At 34.3% G+C, this 23,084-nt stretch overlaps 2 protein-coding genes across 4 annotated transcripts in view; both read right to left on the bottom strand.

Moving 5' to 3' along the window:
- LOC135721108 (muscle M-line assembly protein unc-89-like) overlaps positions 1-20,796 on the bottom strand; it is a 31,094-nt gene extending 10,298 nt beyond the window's left edge. For 2 of the 3 annotated variants that reach the window (XM_073813507.1, XM_065243256.2), the window contains exons 1-5: positions 20,646-20,795; positions 8,818-9,093; positions 8,405-8,620; positions 6,679-6,975; positions 1,751-2,026 (exon numbers count right to left, since the gene is read on the bottom strand). In XM_073813507.1, the coding sequence (XP_073669608.1) occupies positions 1,751-2,026; positions 6,679-6,975; positions 8,405-8,620; positions 8,818-9,093; positions 20,646-20,691 (1,111 nt within the window). In that variant the 5' untranslated portion in view covers positions 20,692-20,795. Of the gene's footprint in view, positions 1-1,750; positions 2,027-6,678; positions 6,976-8,404; positions 8,621-8,817; positions 9,094-20,645 lie in introns of all 3 variants that reach the window. The other variant, XM_073813508.1, reaches the window with a different exon arrangement.
- LOC135721114 (uncharacterized) overlaps positions 1-23,084 on the bottom strand; it is a 209,157-nt gene that overhangs the window by 51,603 nt on the left and 134,470 nt on the right. The gene's annotated exons all lie outside the window — the stretch shown is intronic.

Genomic DNA, 23,084 nt, shown 5'->3' with positions numbered 1-23,084 from the left:
TTTTATATATTTTGTTTACATATCATCTTACAATAATACTGTAGGCTATATATTGACATTGCCAGTGTAGATCACAGAGTTGGTCCAGACTAGTTAGCATTAGCAAACTTTAGTATAGTCCTCTATAAAGATTAACAGAAATATACATACACACAGCAGTCCATGTTTTCTCTACAATGAGCTTGGGTTTTGTCTGTTTCTGTTTAGGCTACATCCATTATGTATCTTTTAGGGTCAAAAAAGCATTGCATTTTACTTTGTTGTTGTATTTGAGTATTCAATAAGTGGTTTCTATTTCATTTGCCATAATATGGTTAATTTTGTTTGTCAGTATTGTTACAGAGCATTACAGAGCTTTAGTCATTGTCCTGCCCCCAAAGTCTCAAAACTAAAAGTCATCCTGATCGAGCGGACGCGTGCTGTGCAGCTGTGAGCGCATAGAGTCGAGAGAGCCCTCATCCCTGCCTCGCGCGAACAGTGTTCTGATCTGCGCCGCTCGCATCTCTCGGTTTTGGGTCTGAATAAACGCAATACCTTTCCCTTTGACGCCATCGTTTTAGTGAAAATTCAACACGGTTCGTCCTAAATCTTTGTCTATCACGCGGTGTTTGCTTGTTTAAAATAATGCTGCTAATATTTTAAAGTTGTTTTGGTATACACGCCCTCCTGTTGCGCACAGCCGTATCTCAGCCTCTGATTTGCTGATCTGGTCAAATGACGCGTCTACGTAAAGGTCAGAGTTTCATCTTAAAGGGCGATTATATTTAATCTGGATAGACGGAGGTTTAGGTGTTCTGCAGAATGTTTGACTATCCATACCTTTTATTTACGGTGCAAGTTTTGTATGGCAAAGATAGCCATAACTGTGGATTATTCTCACACGCAAGCAAATAGAGAGGTAAAATGTGTTCATTTTAGAAGAGAACAACCTAACGAAACAAAATGTTTAGCATTTGTGGCTATTTGTTACGACATGAAGCAGTTATCAGATCGGGAATGCGAGGTTTGTGTTTGTTTCGTCAGAACTATATGTTCATACGTTGTTGTTTATTTGTCAATTGTTCAGTCTGTGGTAATGTTTTACTAAAATAAACGATGTAACTTTATTTTGTAGAATGAGAGCTTTCATTTGACATATAACTTGCACATATTCGGTATACTTGAGCGTTATGGATAATAATTATATTCGTGAATACATGATCATAACATGGTTATTGTTTGGTAAAATGAGTAATTTCAGCCTAAATAAGTTATTTTAGGTCAAATAAATGCCAAAGTGGTGCACTCTTCTCCTGAAAGTAGACATTCTACGCTTTTAAACGAGACCACATATGACGTTATAGAGTGACGTGGACATTTAATAATTAAAGGAACATATCAATGGACCCGACACAGGGTCCAGCCGAGTTTATCGGAGTTTAACAGGTTAAGTCTGTGCCATTAAACGTCCACTTCACATCAACTGTCTGTGTTTGAACACCAGTGGGTAGAGTGAAAGAATCTCCAATCATCACAGAAACTGTGAACACTTGGTCTATTTCAATAACAAACAAACAAACAGAGAACAAACAAAATAGTTTCAAAACAGAAATTAAACTTATAATGCTGTCAGTAATTTTCATGACCTTTAACTAAATATGCATATATTGTGAAGTCCAACACCTAAGAAAGACAACACAAAACAATCTGTATCTTAATATATAAATTTATATTGTAAACACCAAGAATTAACACAACTTGAACTGCTTACCATTGAGAGTAATATTGAATGTTTTGAATGGCTTTAATATTTTATCTGTGCTTGTCTTGATCTCCAGCTGATATTCTCCAGTGTCTTCAGTTCTGATGTTCTGGATGGTGAGAGATCCAGTTTGATTTTCCAGAATCAGTCTGTCTCTGGATTGATCGTTAGTTGTAATGTCAGTGTTTTTAAACTTCCAACGCACCATTTCATTTATGACATCAGGATTAAGGGTAACATCATCTCCCTTTATCACTGACACTGTAACATAAGCAGAAAACACACCTGTAGACACAAACACAAACACTTTATTTAATAACAGATCAACTTAGATAAACACTCTGTTATTAAATGTGTGATCCACAATACATTCTATTAATAAATGCAGTTTCTCCACACTGTAAAATATATTTTTTGCACTTAGGCTGTACATGTTTAAGTATATTCACAGGATTTACAAGTCATTTCAAATTTTATTTTTTATCTTGACTAGTGTTGAGTTGATTATACTTGATTGTACTAAAAATGTTTAATTTGTTTACAGCTCTATCATTGTGTTGTTAAAGTGTTTACTGTATTTTTTAATAGTGATGCACCGATGTATCGGCCGCCGATATTTATCGGCCGATTTTTGATGAATTTGAAACCATCGGCATATCGGCAATAGCATGAGAAAAACAATCGGTATCGGCCTATTAATTAACTGCATAAAGAAATCCATTATATGTAAAAAAAACGAGTTAATGTTGTTAATAAAATAAATGCTGAATAGCAAAAACCACATTTGAAGGTTGTCATGCTGTCTTATTATATTTGTTTAAGCTTAATTTGTGTCTCTCTTATTATGTTGGTCAGTTGAATGTTAATTAGATCAAATCCATGTTCAGTAAAAATAATTTGATGCAGAAATAAACTAGCTCATAGACCAGCTGTATAGTATTGTATACAAGTATTTAATATCGGTATCGGCATCGGTATCGGCCAGAAGTTGTCTGTTTAAATCGGTATCGGCCCAAAAAAATCCTATCGGTGCATCCCTATTTTTTAATAGTAACACTTCATAAGGTGTCATAATAAATAGCAAACTAGTCATTACCTAACCCTTTGTTAATATTTGTAAATTGTTACTAAAATATCCATTTGCCACAAGTTAATAGTTTTTTATCATTAATTAAATATTAGTTGTTGGCAAAAAATCTGTATGTTAATGTTTTAACAAATAGAAAACAATCTATTAACTTATATTGTATAATTAATATTAATATTTATTAATAGTTAACTAAATGACTTTTGGCACTAATTAACAGTTATTTCTTACATCATTTAAATGTTTATTTACAAAATATATATTAATATAAAAGTAGAAAATATATAAGTAGAAAATATAAAAATATAATGACATATTATTATTTAACTAATTGTTGTTAAACTGGGCTTCTGCCTATCCCAATATGTATGGAAGCTATTTTGGACTTTTTTAAATTAATTAATTAAATGATTAAATAAAAATAAAATCGTGAAATATGTCCCAAATTTGAAAATTAAATGCTAAATTTAATTTAATGTTTAAATTTTTATTTATTTCATTTTCAAAGTGATGAAGCACCATTCCGGCCAAATGGAAAAATAAAATTAAATTGATGACATTTCATTTTCCATATAATCTTGAGTCAAGACTGACAATATTAAAATAAAAAGGCAAACTTGAAAAGGAATCTGTAAATAGATTTTTTAAAAGGCTTTTTATTCATGCCCAAGCAATAATAGGGACACAATTAATAAGTAAAGTTCTGTTTTAATTTTATGTCCTTAATCTTGATTTTATTTATTGGTTTTCTTTTTCATATTCGTTTTCATTTTAATTTTCAACTTGTATGCAAATTAAATGTTAATCAGTGGGTGGGGTTTACTTGCTTAAAAAAGGGGGATTGGCTGAAGCAGTGTTGCCAACTTAGCGGCCTTATTGCTACATCTAGTGACTTTTAGATCCATTTAGCCAAACTTAGCGACAGTTTGGATGAATCTTAGCTTCATATCTTTACATATAGGCTACTGTGTTGTTTGTACTGGCCCACAAGTGCCGGGTCTTGCTGTCACGGTGAAATGTGCGCCTGGCATCTACCCTCTGTGCATTATCTGAACAGTGAACAATTTAGACGGTACGAACTGACGTGTGGATGAGATTTGCATGCATTGTTTACATTTCAAACACTAAAATTGTCTGGTGCGCTGTTATGTATGTGCGTATTTTCACACATCTGATCCGGTGAGGCGTCAGTTCAACGAGCTCCAGACATACACCGACCAGTCACCCCTGCTGAAAAAACCAGCATACCAGCAAGACCAGCATATCTTGTGTTTTGGTGCTGGTTTGCTACACAGCAAAATCCCCGGTGTTAAATAAACACTGTGGGTGTATATATAATCCACACCCAGATGGGTGTGTATAAAGACTGGTGTTGAAATTTAACACTGAAGCAGTGTTGAAGTTAATGAGATAATGAAGTGATGATTAAGACATTAATGGTGAACACCTGCTGGTCATTCTATGTCAAATTAACTAAATTTTAGAATTTTCCCTTTCTTTAATTTTTTTATTTTGATGACTCTTTTTCTGGATAAAGTAATACTAAAATAATGCACACAGCAAAATCACCAGTGTTAAATTAACACTGCTGGTGTTTATATGAGTACCACCAGACCTGGTGGTACCCATATACACCAGCAGTGTACATTTAACACTGATGATTTTGCTGTGCAGAAAGACAAAATATTTAAATGTAATAGATGAAATCCCCACAGTTAAATGAACACTATTATCATCATCTGTTTGAAAACTAAAATTACAACTTGCTTGCAGAGTTACATGGATAACTTCGATACAACTGCTGTAAATCTGGTTAATAAAGTAAGTCACCATTGCTCCGATTAGTGTTTCCTTTAGTTGGGTACTTGGGTCTTGAAGTTTACTGTTAGTTTATTCTGCTCATTGTGGCAGTGTGTTTATAAAACACTTCTGTTAGAGCAGAGGAAGATGAGATAAATTAAGTCTAGAACTGTTACTATGTTAATTATTATGAAAACATAAGTATTGGGATTCAATGTTCTCATACAAAAAAGTAATCACTGTATAATTTTATATTTGGCCCACCCCATGAAATCCATATAGCCTTAAAAGTTGATATTTTTCATCGAAATCTAATCTGTGGTTTCAGTCAGACACACTGAGACATCAACAATCAGCCTATAAAACACAATCATGGTGACAATCAACAACAAAGCTTCATGCCGCAATGCATGCTGGGTAGCAGGATTGTATAAAACTCATTCATAAATCCCATTATGCATTGTGACATGACAAAATTGTGCAAATTTCTTACCATTTACTGTCACCCTTGTTGAGATTTGTATCAGAAGTTATGATGTCTCTCTTAAGCAAAAAAAAAAAACTAAAGCATTACAGCAGTCTTACAGAACAGTGTCTTTCATAGAGCATGTTTGTATTTGCATTATTGTCTTTATCATTTATTTATGCTCACATTTTTTAATGATTGGTAAAGAATAAAATAAATAACCAATCTCAGATGCTATGAAAAGTTTTCTCTCTACATCAAGCAATGAACAAACAGTCTTAATAAAACAATGTTACAATTGCTAAAAGAGGAAAATGAGTTTAGTGAAGGTCAAAGGACGAATGTCTAACTAAAGGAAATGTTAATCACAATAATAGTGACTTCAAATGAACCCATAACAAACACAAACTTAAGATTTACAGGTAATGTGATACATTCTGTGATTTCATCACGTCAGAAAGAAGATTTGTCTACTAAATCATGTGTGTGGATGCTTGTATTTTGTTCTGACAGCTGTTTAGAAGTTAAACTTACATCCCGGTTTAGAAAATAACGCTGCAAGTTATAATTTTAGTTTTTTTAACAGAGATGCGGATAGAGAAGTAAACGTGAAAGATTGCAGATTTTGGAGTCATACACCCAACAATGTTCATTTAATACTAGGGATTTCGCTGTATTCATCTATTGCATTTTGTCTTTCTTCATCATTTTAGTATTACTTTCTCCAAAAAAAATCCAGGCAAATTTAGTTGATTTGACACAGAATGACCAGCAGGTGTTCACCATTAATGTCTTAATCATCACTTCATTATCTCATTAACTTCAACACTGCTTCAGTGTTACATTTTAACACCAGTCTTTATACTGTACACACCCATCTGGGTGTGGATTATATATACACCCACAGTGTTTATTTAACACCGGGGATTTTGCTGTGTAGTGGCATTTTTCCAGTTACCAAATCTGTTACTGTAGTTAATGTACTTCTATTTCTGGCACTATGGCAATTCTGCACTGTGTCAGAGATGTCAACATGTCTCTAATAAGATCACTCACAAACATGATCTAATGTGTTGTGTCTTATTAACTTACTGTCATGCATTGTGTGCAACACTTTTGGTCTCCCTCTTTGCATTTTGTCCACTTTCCCTGCTGTTAAAGAAACTCTTAAGACTCTTAAAAGTCCTCGTCCGATACTCCTAATATTTGACCTTTTTTAAAGGTTAAGATGCTTTCTGAATTACTTCCTTCTTTACTAGGATCTTTTCTTTCATTTTAAGGATAAACGCCCACATTTCTTACTATTTTGTCATTAGGAGCAACCCTTTGCACTACAATTTTTCATGAATACACTCCCTGAATATTTCCATGTTTAAGTGCTATAATTGGGCCCCAGTGCTTCTATCAACCTAGAAGATGTAAAAAACATCAACCCACATGTAACATTCATCTGAAATACAGAACCTCAGTTTAATCTTTCACCCATGAATCAAATACACATCTGTGTTGATTTCATATCATGTTTTTCAGATGTAGATCACATGTAGATTAAAGACACTGATATATGAAAAACAAGATACTCACCACTGACAGTAACTCTGAATCTCTTGTGAATGATGTGTTTGCTGCTTTTGATGTTTACATCATAAAGTCCAAAGTCTTCAGTTGTGAGCTTTTTGATGATAAGAGAACCACGTGAATTCACATCCAGTCTGTCTCTGAATCTCTCATTACTGAAATAATCTGAGGGGATTCTTCTGTCCATTTTAGCTATGAGAGCGTTTTTAAACTTCCACTCGATCACATCATCTTTCTGCGGTTGTGTATCAGTGTTCAGAGTGACAGTTTCTCCCTCGACCCCTGATACTGACTTCACTTTATCTGTTACAGAGAACAAACACACAGAGAACAAAACAAAACCACAGAGATTAAACTTTACAAATGTTTTTGGTGATTCATTTTCATTTCTACATCTCTAATTTTTACTGCATTTCTCTCTGTTCTGCTTCAAAGTCACATTTCTAGTCTAAGTGAATTTTCCAGAATAAATAAACATATATGATGAAGATTGATTTGTATTCTCATCATTAGCAAATCTGTCTGTAGAAAGCAAATATAAAGATCATATGCGAATGTGTTTATTACTTGAATAACTGTATTTACAGCAGTTCAGATTCAAACTTTCTAAACTGAAAATTATCATCATGTCAGAAATCTAAATATTAAAAATACAGGGATTTCAGTGAATATGTAAAGTATTGATAGCAGATGATTTCACTCTTAATCACTAATACACTTTCTTTACAGAGTATAAAAAAATCTACAAAACTGTGTTTATCTTAACAATAATAAAAATCTCTAGATGTTTTATGTCTTCCTGTGCCCAGTTGCATGACAGCCTTAAGCTAAGAAATCCCATAGATATAAGGTAAAGGGTACCCTTAATGAAACATGGGTTGCAAGAAAAACCCAAGGGTTCACCTAATAAAAAAATAAGGCTGTCAATAAGTATTTACCCTTAAATGCTGAAGTGTTCCCTTAGGTTCTGCTGTGTGCATTACTAGAAAGTCCTTAAAAAATTAATGGATCATAACAGCTCCCTAAACATCACACGCAATGGCTGATTTAATCATAGACATATTAAGACCTTGTGTTTTGACAAACAGTGTCAGGTTTGTTTATTACAAAGAGTTTGTGGTGGTTGGATTTATGAAATATAAATGTTCAATAAATCAAAGTATTAGGTTAGGTCACACAACACGTATAGTAAACCATTTTTTGTCGGTGGGTAATGATTGCCTTTTTCACCTGCTACAAGTATATTTCAAATCTGTGGGAAACATAAAATATGGATATTTTTCTTACAAATCACATTGATTACCATCAGAAAGCTTTTATTAACCCCTTGCTGCCATGTGGATTACTTCTGTGAAGGATCAATGGACTTTTTTGGCCTTAAAAGTGACGGACTCTGTTTTCTACTGTTGTAAAGCGTGGAAGACACAGGACATTCACTAAAATAACTCAAATTATGTTTGTCTGAAAGATGATGGACATGTGTATCTCAGATGGCTTGAGGGTGAGTAAATCATGGGGTCATTTTCATTTTTGGGTAAACTATCACAGAATCAGAAGTCACGATCGACTTTGCTTGCATGGCTTGTGTTTTCCACTGTGCTTTGATTGGATATAGAAAAGTAGGCGTTTCATTCAGAAATAGACCTGGCAGCAGATTGACAGCTGAAGGGGCGGAGTTAACAAATGACCATCCCCCCCCCCCCCGCATGAACAACACATTTTTGTCACTCACCGTTGAGTTTAACGCTTAATGTCCTGTGTAAAATAAAATCTTTGCAGTTGATTTCCACTTTATATTCTCCAAACTGTTCGGGTCTGATGTTTGTGATCGTCGGGTCGTTTAATTCAGTGCCCTTAAACGTCCACTTCACATCAACTGGCTGTGTTTGAACACCAGTGGGTAGAGTGAAAGAATCTCCAATCATCACAGAAACTGTGAACACGTGGTCTATTTCAACAACAAACAAACAAACAGAGAACAAACAAATGCTGTCAGTAATTTTCATGACCTTTAACTAAATATGCATATACTGTAAAGTCCAACACCTAAGAAAGACAACACAAAACAATCTGTATCTTAATATATAAATATATATTGTAAACACCACAAAGAATTTACACAATATAACGTCTTGAATTGCTTACCATTGAGAGTAACATTGAATGTTTTGAATGGCTTAAATATTTTATCTGTGCTTGTCTTGATCTCCAGCTGATATTCTCCAGTGTCTTCAGTTCTGATGTTCTGAATGGTGAGAGATCCAGTTTGACTATTCACATTCAGTCTGTTTCTGAACTGTTCAATAGTTGTAATGTCAGTGTCTTTAAACTTCCAACGCAGCATTTCATGTTTGACATTAGGATTAAGGGTAACGTCATCACCCTTCATCACTGACACTGTAACATCATCACCAAACACACCTGCAGACACAAACACAAACGGTTTATTTAGTTAAAGAGATTGTTCTATAAATTAATGAAGAATATTGAAGGTTTTAATGATGTATGGAGTTATAATGATGCTGTGTGTACTGTTATAGATGATGATCTTGTTATTTTTGCTGTGTGGGTTTTAGGTGTTTTGTAGTATGAGGTATGTTTGTTGTGTAAAACTTGTAGAATAAAGTAGATTCAAAATTCAAAAAAAAAATCTCTCTCTCTCTCTCTCTCTCTCTCTCTCTCTCTCTCTCTCTCTCTCTCTCTCTCTCTCTATATATATATATATATATATTCAGTAATCGTTTAACTTATTGTAGCATTATGTATAAAGATATCAAGAGAGAACAGCATTATAGTGTAGAATAATAAACTGTGTTTGCAATTTGCATTGCTGTAATTATTTTTAGATTGTAATGGTATTGTAACACAGTTGTCAGCAACTAATCTCTATGTTAAAGTTAAACTCAGACTGACTGTGAAGGCAGATAACTTCATTTAAACGTGAAAATATTGGCCCTTTATTAAAGGGGTCATAGCATGAAAATCTGACTTTTTCCATGTTTAAGTGCTATAATTGGGTCCCAGTGCTTCTATCAACCTAGAAAAGGTGATAAAGATCAACCCAGTAACTTAGTTTTAGTAAACCATATTCTGCAAACATGTGAGAAATAGGTAATTGAAATTTGGTTCCCCTTGTGATGTCAGAAGGGGATAATACAGCCCCATAATTCTTTCCCTGCCGGGGGGCCAAGATGGCGGCTAGATAGGAGGAGGTGTTTTTGAAGCGTCGTCGGGAAAGTTTCTAGGCTGGGTGATATTACAACCAATATAGCTAACAAATATATATAAATGAACAAATAAACGAAATTGATAATTAATCTCTCATTTTGAGCCGAATTTATGGGCAGAAGGAAAAATAAACAAGCTCCAGTTGCTACCGTGTCAATGCCTGAACCTGAGTCAAAGATGAATCCCGTTCAAACGGCAGGTACCACTTCATCCGAGAACCGAAACACGTTGAAGAGTGGAGAGGGCGAGGCAACGAAATGGTTTGACTCTCAACCCGTAATCTCTGATCTCTTAGCTGTACCGCTTCCCGACACTCCTGTAAAACCTAGTCTGAAAAAGTCTAAGCGAGAGTACAGCGGGCGTGATGACGCGTCTGTTGAAATCTTGGCTGCCATACGCGAATTTCGCGAAGAAATGTTTCAAAAAATTTCAACAATTGACAAAACTACTGCCGTTACAGCACAGCAAGTTGAAAGTTTGTCTTCGACCGTACATCAGCTTGTTACTGAGGTGGCCACTCAGAAAGAGGCGTTGAAAGTCGTATCTGCTGAGATCCAGGATCTTAAACTGGTGAACAAAACTTTAAAAGAAGAAGTTGGAGACTGCAAGCGATATAGCTGGAGGTGGACACTGAAGCTGCACGGGGTGCAAGAAAAGGATGGAGAAGATGTCCGTCGCGTTGCAATCGATATCCTTAGCAACGTGGTTCCCGGTATTAGTGAAAGAATGGAGGATGCAGTGGACATCGCGCATCGTCTCGGCCCGCGGAGAAAGGATGGTACATGCAGATCTATAATTATCTTGTTCGCTCTTCGTCGTTACCGGGATACTGTCTGGCAAGCTGCCAGAGGTTGCAAGTTCCTGCGCGACAATAAGCTGCGACTCACAGAGGCCCTATCCCCGGAGGACAGAGTGGCAAGAGAAAAACTTTGGCCGTTGGTCAAGAAGGCCAGAGATGAAGGGAAAAAGGCTTCTTTCCGTGGATCGTTTGCTCTGATTGACGGGAAAAGATTTGACTTCGTCAGTGTAAAGTAAGCAGGTTTATTAAACCCATGCGTTCATCACTCCTTCCTTGATTCAGGTGGTACACAGCTTTTTTTGTTTTACCTGGGTTGCAGTTACAGGTAAATATGTGCTGTGTATTTGACCAGAGACAACGTAAGTTTCATGGATCTAATCATCAGTGTTTATTGCTAATCTTGACTCTTTTGTTAAGCCCAATATTTGGTTTACGACGTTAGCATTGGTATATGTCTTTATACAGTTTGCCTGTTATTTTTGGCATTTCTTATAAAGAATTATTGTTTTTTGGTATGTTAAGAAGTGATTATTTAGGTTCAAAATCATATGTAAATTGTTCTATGACCATGGTTGGTTGTATATCATTCCTTTCCTTCAAGTAAAGTTTCCGTACAGTTTCATCAGGTGCTACTGGTATACTTACCTGGGTTTTTTTGTTTGTTTGTTTGTTTGTTTGTTTTGTTTTTGACTTTATGGATTTCAAGTTTAGTTCATTTTCTGTTATGTCATTAAATGTAAGGGGTATTCGTGATGTGGTAAAAAGGAAAGCTATTTTCTTATTTTGTAAAAGCTGCGAAACTGACTTAATTTTTCTTCAGGAAACACATTCTTGTGAGTTAGATGTTAAATTCTGGAAGAGTCAATGGGGAAATTCACTTTATTGTAGTCATGGTTCTAATCACTCTGCTGGGGTATCAATTCTTGTTCATAGATTTAAGGGACAAATTCTGGAGACAATAACTTCAAGTGAAGGCAGATGGGTTATAATGTCACTAAAGCAGGATAACTCAACCTTTATTATTTGTAATCTCTATGGCTGTAATTCCCCCTCTGCTAACAAAGTATTATTTTCTCAAATTAGTTGTAAATTGACCGAATTACATAATAAATACCCAGGTTCTATTCTAATCTTAGGCGGCGATTTTAATGAATGTTTAGATAACTCACTGGACAGATTCCCTCCTAGAAGCAATGAAAGTCTCATTATTAATCCGAATTCTAATGTTTCATCGATATGTTCTGCTCACTCTCTCACAGATCCATGGCGTTTTTTTCATCCTGTCAGACAGGACTTTACTTGGTCAAATAGTAAAATGACTTTGAAGTCTAGAATTGATTTCTTTTTAGTTTCCTCATCAGCCCTACAATTTGTTAAAAAAGTATCTCATTCATTTGCTCCTCTTTCTGATCACAAACAAATAATTCTAAAATTAAGTTGTGAGAATGAGAGTCCCAAATTACGTGGTTATTGGAAGTTTAATAATAATCTCTTAAATGATAACATTTTCAATGACGATATTAAAAAATTAATTAATGATATGTTTTCTGATAAAACTTATGACGATTATAGACCCAATTGGGAATTTTTTAAATACCGAGTCAGACAAATAGCCATAAGAAGAGGTAAAGATTTAAAAAAATCAAAAAATAAAAAACTAACTGAACAAATGGAAAGAATAAATTCTTTATTAATAAGTAATCTGTCTCAGGATGAAGAGCTAGAATTAAAGGAGTTACATTTACAAATAAATCAAGCTTATCTTGATATTGCTAAAGGTGCTTTCGTTAGGTCCAGGGCTAAATGGCTAGAGGAAGGAGAAGTAAATTCTAGTTACTTTTTTGCATTGGAGAAAAGAAATTGCAAACGAAATTCTTTGACTGCACTTAATATCAATGGTGTCAATTGCACAGATCCTAACCTGATTTCTAGTTTTGTCACAACCTTCTATAAAAATATTTACACATCTGCTTTTAATAAACCCAGTTGTGACAATTTTATAAAGAAAATTCAAGCGCAGGTTCCAACAATTGATACTGACTTCAAAGCCTTCTGTGATTCTGATTTGACAATTGAGGAAGTTTGAATAGCGCTGCACTCTATGAAGAAGGGTAAATCCCCAGGCAATGATGGATTAACTGTTGAGTTTTATATTCATTTTTGGGAATCAATCAAACAACCATTGCTTTGCATGTATAAGGACTGTATCAATTCAAAGGATATGACTGCTTCAATGAAACAGGGTGTTATCACCCTTGTTCCCAAACCGGACAAGGACCCTCTTTTAATTGATAATTGGCGCCCAATCACGCTCCTCACGATTGATTACAAAATACTAGCCTTAGTATTTGCTAAAAGATTAAAGGTTAAACTTGATCAGTTAATTGCTGAGACACAGTCAGGCTTTATTAAAGAAAGACACATCAGCAACAACATAAGACTTATTTTAGATCTCTTGGATTATGCAGATTTTATACATTCCAAAGCTATGATTCTTTTCCTGGACTTTTATAAAGCTTTTGACACCCTTGAGCATGGATTTCTTTTGCAAACTCTCAGATCATTCGGTTTTGGAGACTCTTTTGTTAATGTTATAGATATGTTTTATAGAGATATTAGCAGCTCTGTCTTACTTGGCTTTAATACTTCTAAGAGATTTTTTATTACCCGTGGTGTCAGACAGGGCTGTCCAATTTCTCCCTTCTTATTTATTTTAGTTACAGAACTATTATCTTTAAGTATTATCCATGAGCAAAGCTTGGTGGGCATATCCATCTTTGATAGAGAAATTAAAATCTCCCAGTTGGCTGATGACACAACTATTTTTTTAAGAGATAAAAGTCAAATAACAAAGGCTATAAATGTAATTGAGCAGTTTTCATGTGCTTCTGGTTTGAAACTGAATATGTCCAAGTGTGAAATAATGACGCTTTATAAAAATGATGATTCCTTAATAGATGGTATCGCAGTTAAAGAGACTGTAAAGTATCTGGGTATTTATTTAACAAAAAATGTTACAGCCAGACAACAGCTTAATTTTTCTAGCAGGGTCAAAAAAACTAAAAATATATTTAATCTTTGGCTACAAAGAGACCTCTCCCTGTATGGAAGGGTTCTCTTGTCTAAAGCAGAAGGGTTATCTCGTTTTGTGTACCCTTCTCTTTCTCTTTTCGTTAATGACTCTACTGCTAAAGAAATAAACAAAATTTTTCTAGATTTTATATGGAAAAATAAACCTCATAAGCTCAAAAAAACAGTCCTTTTGAATAGTCGCAAAAAAGGTGGACTTGAAGTGTTAGATTTTAGTGATACAGTGAACACCTTTAGAATAAATTGGATTAAGAGATGCTTAACAAATCCTAATTCTATATGGTTTTTTATACCAAATCATATCTTTGCAAAAATTGGTGGCCTTCCCTTTCTATTAAAATGTAACTTTTTACCTAATAGATTGCCAGTTGCACTGTCTAAATTTCACCAGCAGGCTCTCCTTGCTTGGAAGTTATGCTACACCCACAATTTTTCACCACATAAAACCTTTCTATGGAACAATTATAATATAATGATTAGGAATAAATCTGTTTTTCTCTCTGCATGGTTTAACAGAAATATAATTGGAATTTTTTCAGTTTTTGATAAATTTGGCAATTTTTTGTCTTATGAAGAGTTTATGTCTGTTCATAATTTCCCCTTACCATTTAAAGAATATAATGCAGTGCTTAAAGCGATTCCTTCAGGTTTACATCAACTTGTTAAATGTCATCTAAGTTTTAGTAATAATGATACTAAAGAACCTGATTTGGTTTTAGATGGGATAAGCATATTTAACAAAAAGTGTAATAATAAACATATTCGACAAATTCTCCAGAGCAAAACGCATAATAGTCCTAGAGGTAAATTTTATTGGGCATCTTTTATTGAATTCATAGATTGGAAGAAGGCCTGGCTGTTACCTCATAAGTATTGCATCCCAAATAAGTCCAAAGAAATTCATTTTAAGATCTTGCATAAAATATATCCTGTGAATGATGTTGTGGCGAAATATATGGATGTTGACAACTCTTGCTCATTTTGTGGAAATGAAGAAGAAACACTGACCCATTTATTTTTTCATTGTGACACAACTCAACATTTTTGGAAAAATGTATATTCTCATTTAAGTAAACACCTTGATTCTTCCAAGTCCTTCCAGTTAAAAGAAATAATTTGCTACTATGAAGGCACATCTAATATTCCAATTGATTACATTGTCAATTTTTTTATTTTATTTGGAAAATATTTTATTCACAAACAAAAATTCTCTAAATCGCAGCTTAACTTTCCACATTTCCTAATCGAAATTGAAACTTTTCTAAAATCCCTTAATTTTGTTAAAAACAAGAAAAATGAAAGATTTTTGAAATATTATGATGACTTTTTCTGTATTACCACTGATTCATAATGTTTTCCTATGTTAGTTTATTTTTATTTATTTATTTAATTTATTTATTTATTTTTATTGTACTAATTCATCTTTCTGTTATCGTGTTATTGTATCTTATTTGTGAAACTTTACATGTATAATTTGTTAATTTTTCATTCCTGTAGAGGTTTATGTGTATTCTGTATGTTTCGTGTATTGTTAAATGTTTTAAAGCATTAATAAAAAAAAAAAAAAAAAAAAAAATTCTTTCCCTGCCATTGACGAGTTATCTCGTCAATTACGAGTTAATATTTACCTGATAAAGACGCTTTCAAGTTTTTATGGTAAGTTATAATCCACTAGATGGCGCTCTTACCCAATTTATAAAAAAACTGAAACAAACAATCATTGTATTATAATATTATACATTTTATTATTTAATTAATTATAAACTGCATGTATGTTTTGGTAATCGTGCTGACTCTGATCTTGGTTCTGGAATATGGGATCAGAAACCAATTAAATGGCATCATTGTCAAATTCTTCAAAAACATAATTTGTTAAGTTTTGATAATCTTTTAAAGTTTTCATTTTTAAAAACTGTAGTTAAATGTATACATGGCCTTGCACCCAATGTAGTCTGTCAGTTGATACAAAAACTCAGTAGTGATGGGGCAAAGACCAGAGGGGTAGTAAGTGGCAAAGGAGTTTGGAGATGCAAAACTACTGGGGGTCAATCATCCTTTTCAGTGAAAGCTTCACATCTGTGGAATATTAAAAGCTGCAATCAGCAGTTTTCTCCACAAATGTATGCAGGTTGATTTACAACTTTATTGTTTATGGCTTTGTATAAAGTTTCGAATGCGCTAGGTATGACAACATGTACAACACACACACTAATCAAATATGTGATTAGTTATCACAAAGGGGCTCTCTGTTTATATTTCAAACACACTGCCTATGGAGTGTTTCCGAAAGCGTTTCTCTGAGCTGCCTTCATGCCACCGAAGTCATTGCCTCATGAGGCAGCGAGGCAACAAGTGAGCTACCTAAGTTTTCGGACGCAGCCTTTGAGTCCGCATGCTATTTCAACTGTGCCTCATGAGCAATTCTGCCCCCCTAGGACCCCGACTGGTACCTAGCAAGAATTTCACATAATTTAATATCATATTTTATATAAAGTTTGCTAAAATAGGTGGACTTTTAAAATTCCAACTATGTACGAAAGGCCACACTTCAATGACAATGGCGCCCTCTGCCGGACATTTTACGCTACTTATCATGTGTTCTAATATGTGTTAACTACATTACTTAAACACGTTATTTCATTGGTAGACGTTAACTAAACTATATCGTTCATGTTCGGACATGTTTCAAAGCTAGAAAGTTCGCTGTCTATCGTGGCTGGCTGCAATCTGGTCCATTCCTAACAGTTTGTTAGTATTGTGTACGTACATTCAAAAAGTAAGTAGATTAATATTTCTTTAATCTATTAGATTTGATTCCATTGTGATATTAGTGCTACTAAATGTTTATTTATACTATTTAAGTATTACTCGGTGCACACATAATCTTGATTGTAAGTTAATATCAATGTAAACATGTTAGATAAGACTTTGACAGCAATTATTCTGATTATTACTTAGAGATGTTTGTTTTGCTTATTAAATGATTGATTTAAAGTGAATATTTACCAATATAAATACTTTCTATGTTCTAAGTCATTGTATAATGTTTAATTATTACTGTTTATTATTCTTATTGTGCTCACAATTTTCTTTATTATGCTTTTGCAGAACCACACACATATATACATTTGCAACTGTACCTACCCAGCTAACAGAAAAAAGTTCTAAGAACGTTCCCTGAAAGTTTTTAACGTTCCCAAAAACGTTCTGCCAACGTTAAAAGTGTCCAGTTTTCTTGACGTTCTAAGAACGTTTTTGTGTTGTCTCAACGTTAGAGGAATGTTACATTTTACCATTTTTAAACGTTATGACAATGTCATGTTTTAATGTTCACAGTCACACAATGTTTAAAACAACAACTGTTTATTATATTGACTTCTTTGATTGTTATGTAAATAATAGAGAAATATTGCATTTTATTATATTTATTTTTTATATTTATATAATTTTATTATATTTATTATATATTATATATTTATTATATGTAAGTTTAGATGTTGATGTTTTGTTTCATTTTAAGTCACCATTATTGTGATTAGTGTTCGTTTTAGTTGGGCTCTTGAGCCTTGTCTTTTGCTTGCTAGATTTTTCCCTGGTTGTGTTAACTTTGTGTTAATACACCACATTTGTTATGAACATGTTAAGTTAGTAGTGTAATTCTGTGGTGTGGTGGTTGGTACATAATGGTAAAAAATCATTCCTAATTTATTTACTAATCAAAAGTGTATTTTCGGTCAATGATAGTGATGTTACCAGTGACACCGAAGCTCCGAAGCGTGTGTCAAAAAAACGAACCGATTTTCATTGAAGCTTTGTATCGAAGCTTGATTCGTTCTGGCAAAATCACGTGACCAATGACGTCCGAAGCTTCGTTTCACACACACCCACGTGACTGCTTCGTTATCTGATTCAAAGGTTTAGAATTGTGCGATGCGCGGCGCGCCCTCATGGGTTGTATTGGAGTATTGCATTACACGGAATCGATTACTGTATAGTGAGTTTATGATATATATAGAATATATTAGTAGTAAAAAGCCTTTTCTGGACCACTTAATACCATGATATATTTTTTAATTGGTTCACACTTTATACTTTTGAGACAAGGTCTATCCTTAATTTGTTATTTTTGTTTGAAGTACCATTCGCATGAAATGGAACATGCTTTGGTCGTGTATTTAATATAGTGTTACATTTATTTATGAATCTATCCTTAATTTGTCAATCCATTAAGTTTTGCTTTTATAATTAAATTAATACGTTGTTTGGTTGTGGAACATGTTGTGAAACAGCACTTTCACCAGCAGAGGTCCTCATTGAGCTCTGATTTGAAAAGCTTCGAGTAATGAACCTTTTTCCGATACAATTGGGTTGAAAGCTTCACTGCTTCAAGAAAGCTTCACTTCGCCATCACTAGTCAGTGATGTAAATGAGATCCAGCACTTTCAGAGCAGTTTGTCATTAAGGAGTTTAAGAAACTTTGGACAAAAAATATCTGCTGTATAATTGGGACGCACAAACATCAAGAATCAGACTATGAATCTCAACCATGGTGACAAAGAAAATTGAAAAAAAAAACTCTTTATTTATCCATGCTGCAGTGCATGCTGGGAGTCCTGAATGAGATTTGTAATTTGTTAATACCCAGCATGCATTGCAGCATGAAGTTTTTCATTTAATTGTCACCATGGTTGAGATTCATAGTCTGATTCTTGATGTTTGTACGTCCCAATTAAATAGCGGATATTTTTTGTCCAAAGTTTCTAAAACTCTTTAATGACAAACTGCTGTGAAAGTGCTGGATCTCATTTACATTATTGACAGAAAATAAACTTTTGATTAGTAAATTAATTAGGAATGATTTTTTACCATTATGTACCAACCACCACACCACAGAATTACACTACTAACTTAACATGTTCATAACAAATGTGGTGTATTAACAAAAAGTTAACACAACCAGGGAAAAACTAGCAAGCAAAGGACAAGGCTCAAGAGCCCAACTAAAACGAACACTAATCACAATAATGGTGACTTAAAATGAAACAAAACATCAACATCTAAACTTACATATAATAGATATATAATATATAATAAATATATAATATATAATAAATATAATAAAATAATATAAATATAAAAAATAAATATAATAAAATGCAATGTTTATCTATCATTTACATAACAATCAAAGAAGTCAATATAATAAACAGTTGTTGTTTTAAACATTGTGTGACTGTGAACATTAAAACATGACATTGTCATAACGTTTAAAAATGGTAAAATGTAACATTCCTCTAACGTTGAGACAACACAAAAACGTTCTTAGAACGTCAAGAAAACTGGACACTTTTAACGTTGGCAGAACATTTTTGGGAACGTTAAAAACTTTCAGGGAACGTTCTTAGAACTTTTTTCTGTTAGCTGGGTATTGGAATTGGAAACAGTAAAGTTGTTTTATAAGGACATGGACCGAGTGATTTATTGTTCTGTCTGAACATTCTGCAGCGGTTGCCATACAATTTAAACGGCACCTTTTCACTTTCATACAAACTATAAAGATTAACATTTAAAGTAGCATTTCACCTGTAGAAACATTAATCTTTATTAAAAGTGGATCATATTTGTAGTCGAAATGTAACATAAATTTTGAATTTGGTGCCTATTTGACCGAGAACAGTTTGACCGAGAATAGTGGAACCCATGGACAAACCCATATAGGCCCACATAGGAAGCCCATATTGGGCCCACATAGGCCTCACGTTGCAATGTTGGCTGGGACAATAGGTAGGCTAACCTGTAGTTATGAAATACTAAGAGTATAATTTAATTTATAATTGTCCATGTTCTCACCCCTTTATTACCCCACCTTAACATATTGTTCCCTTATACATATATGGACATTCTGTAGAGGTACTTGTTACAAATAGTTACGATGTAAATTCTGTATAATTACGCAGTGCATTGCGGGTCGTAATACCTAAGAAAGTCTTGTGAAATGTTCCCTTTAAAAGTTTATGTTGCAGTGAGTGTCCGATTATGCAATGTCTGGAGTGCGGTTAGTGAAAGTTTTTTAATATAAGGATGTCAGCATTTTAAGACATCCAGGAATTGAGTGTTTCCTGTAAAAGCGTTTTTTTAGCATCTTTTTTTTCAGGCTTTTTATTTAGAGAGTATAGTGGAGTGTAGACAGGAAAGTGTTGGGAAGAGATAGGGGAGCGGGATCGGCAGAGACGGGAATCGAACTCGGGTCGCCGTGAGCACACTGGTGCTATGTGTCGGCGCACTAACCACAGGGCTATCGGCGCCGACTTTTTTTCCGGTGCAGATCAATGAAACCGAAAGTGTTTTAAACATGGGTAAAGAACGAGGTAAAGAACAAAATACGTTTTAAAGTTATCAGTATATTTGTAATTATATTATTGTAGAGTTGATCAATGTCTGATAAATGAAAAGATGAGAGAACTCCGTTATATGAGCCGCACCCAAAACACACAGACACTGAAAAACACTCACTCTTTACACCATCATAGACTTTTAAACAGAATACCGTTTAGTGGTTATTATTAATTATGATTATATACTGCTAAAACAGCGACACGTGTGTTTAAATGCGCACACGAGAGACAATAAAAGAGATGCGCAACGTTTTCCTTCAGACGCAAGAGACTCAACCTGCTGTGAAAATACATGCACAGCTTGCAAAACAACACTCTTACAGGATAAACATGCTGCATAATATTACTCTTATCATCACTGTTTGCAAATAATAATAATAATAATAGTTTGGCGATACGCATGGTGATAAAAGAGAAACGTGGATGTGTAACCTGTAAGCAATAAAATAAATCTTACTCACCAGCCAGAAGCAAAGAAAAACTGACGAGTAACAAATAATCCAACATGTTGATGTTTGTCTATTCTGTACGCAGTTTGTCTGAGGATTAGTGATGATAATGCTGCACTGTACAGATCAAGCAGTCACGTGACGTCTCTGTAGGATGCTGAGTTGCGTCACACTATTTGAAAGTGACCCCAAATGAACCCCGATACCAAAATCTCATCATAAGGTGTCGCTAATGTGATCGTTTTAAACATGACATTCACGATGCTTCACAACCTTTTGTAGGACGTTTATTTTTAATAGTGTGCCTCACTGTTATATTAAATGATAAAAGATAAAGACCAAACACAAAATATTACTTTTAATCAGTATCTTAAAGTTTGTTCATTGTTTCTGTTTTATTAATTAAGGGCTTAAAGTCTCACAATCAAGCACACTCACAACAATGTATGTATTTTATCTGTGTGGCTGGCAGTAGATGATGTAATGATGTTGGTGCTGATGACTGACTGTTTTACTGTTGAAGATGACGTCACTGAAGCCCCCTCGTGACACAAGTAACACATTCACACTCAGGTTTTTGTATTGGTCTTTCAGACTGGGTTGTTTGCAATCCTGATGTTTTCCTTACAGCGTGAGGCTAAACAGTTTTATAAGCTGTTTTCTCCGTAGACAGAGTTTGATAAGAGTTTAATACCAAGGAGGAATTTTACCTTCAAACCACCCAGTGTCATCAGATCATCTGTTTGTATATTAGTAACACCGGTGTGTAGAGGAACTGAATCTCAATTTTTCTTTCATATGGAAAAAAAGACCATAATTTTATTACATATTTTTAATAATGACAATATAAAATAACAGACACTTAGTTGATTTAATTTATTTTACCCAAGTATTATCCTGTACTGTATTTGCTGTGGGAAATATTTACTTGTCTCACGTTTGATTGACAGCAGGTCCATGACATCACAGATCTGAACACAACTGTACATGAATAGAGAAAAATAGTAAAGATTAACAGAAGATCGACAACAAAAACAGGCATGACTGTACATGACCGTTACTGTACAAACAGTCTTTATGTTTATGAGAAACACTTCAGTTTACAATGAAAGAATCTACTCAATGAAAAATGCAGTCAGTGCTGTTCATTATTATTACTGTTTGAATTTTTTTTTTATTCTCTTTCAGTTGAAGCTTACTGTTATGTTAGGAATACGATGCAAACAAGTTTCAGAAAAGATGATTTATCAAATAAACACTACACCAGAATCCAAACAGGTGGGAAAAACAGTCGCAGAATTTTTTTTGGCCAGATCTGTACCTTGCCACAATTCTGTCTCTGAGCTCCTTGGGCCGTTCCTACGACCTCATGATTCTCATTTGCTCTGACATGCACTGTGAGCTGTAAGGTCTTATATAGACAGGTGTGTGCCTTACTAATCAAGTCCAATCAGTTTAATTAAACACTCCAATGAAGGAGTAGAACCATCTCAAGGAGAATCAGAAGAAATGGACAGTATGTGAGTTAAATATGAGTGCCACAGCAAAGGGTCTAAATACTTATGACCATGTGATATTTCAGTATTTCAGATCAGGAGGCCGGGACGAATCCGGCAGATCAGGAGGCCAGGGTGGATCCGGCAGAGATCCGGTAAGAAAGCCCTCCTCTCCTCCAGAACATAGGTGTAGTTCCTCAGGGACTTCTCCCCCTGGGGAGGAAACAGAGCCTTTCCCACCTTCATGTCGGCGGCAGCCAATTGCCAGCACTGATCAGTGGTGTAGTCTAGATTTTTGTAGTGAGTATACTGTGATTTTCCCTCTCACTCGTCCTAGCGCGACACCTCATAAGCACCACCACACTCACAGATGCATACAGTAAAGATATTCATGTAACTTAGAGCATTCTGAAAGTGTACTCATAAACACATAAACTGAATGTGTTCTCAACATGTCAGTTTATTATAAGAAAAAAAGACTTTAGAGCCAATGGGTTTACAGCTGAGGAAACTGGACTGATTTTTAGACTGGTTTAGTGTTAATCAACATCTAACTCAGGAACAAAAGTTACTTAACTATTAATTAAAATTAAATAAATCTTCAATCTGTGGCAAACACATGCATTGAAGGAGAAAAAAATATTCACTCTTTCAATAGATATTATCTGACAACTATATGTTTTTAATTAATACACATTTAAGATGACCATGAATTAACTATAATTTGCATAGTCATTGATATTAAAGCTTATTTTTTGCATATAATATAAGCATTGTCTAAAAATGAAAATAGGCTTATACTTAATTATTATTACAAGACCATCCTGTAGCCTAAAATTTGCAAGTCTAAACTGAACATCAACGCAGACATGAATTTCCTCACAGAAGTTTAAGATCATATACATCTTGTCAAGATGATCTTGAACGCAGATATATAAATGAACACAGAGAAGGA

This window comes from Paramisgurnus dabryanus, chromosome 24, assembly GCF_030506205.2.
Source record: "Paramisgurnus dabryanus chromosome 24, PD_genome_1.1, whole genome shotgun sequence".
NCBI lineage: Eukaryota > Metazoa > Chordata > Actinopteri > Cypriniformes > Cobitidae > Paramisgurnus > Paramisgurnus dabryanus.
Note: the sequence above shows the minus strand (reverse complement) of the source record. Positions and strands in the feature narration are given on the sequence as shown.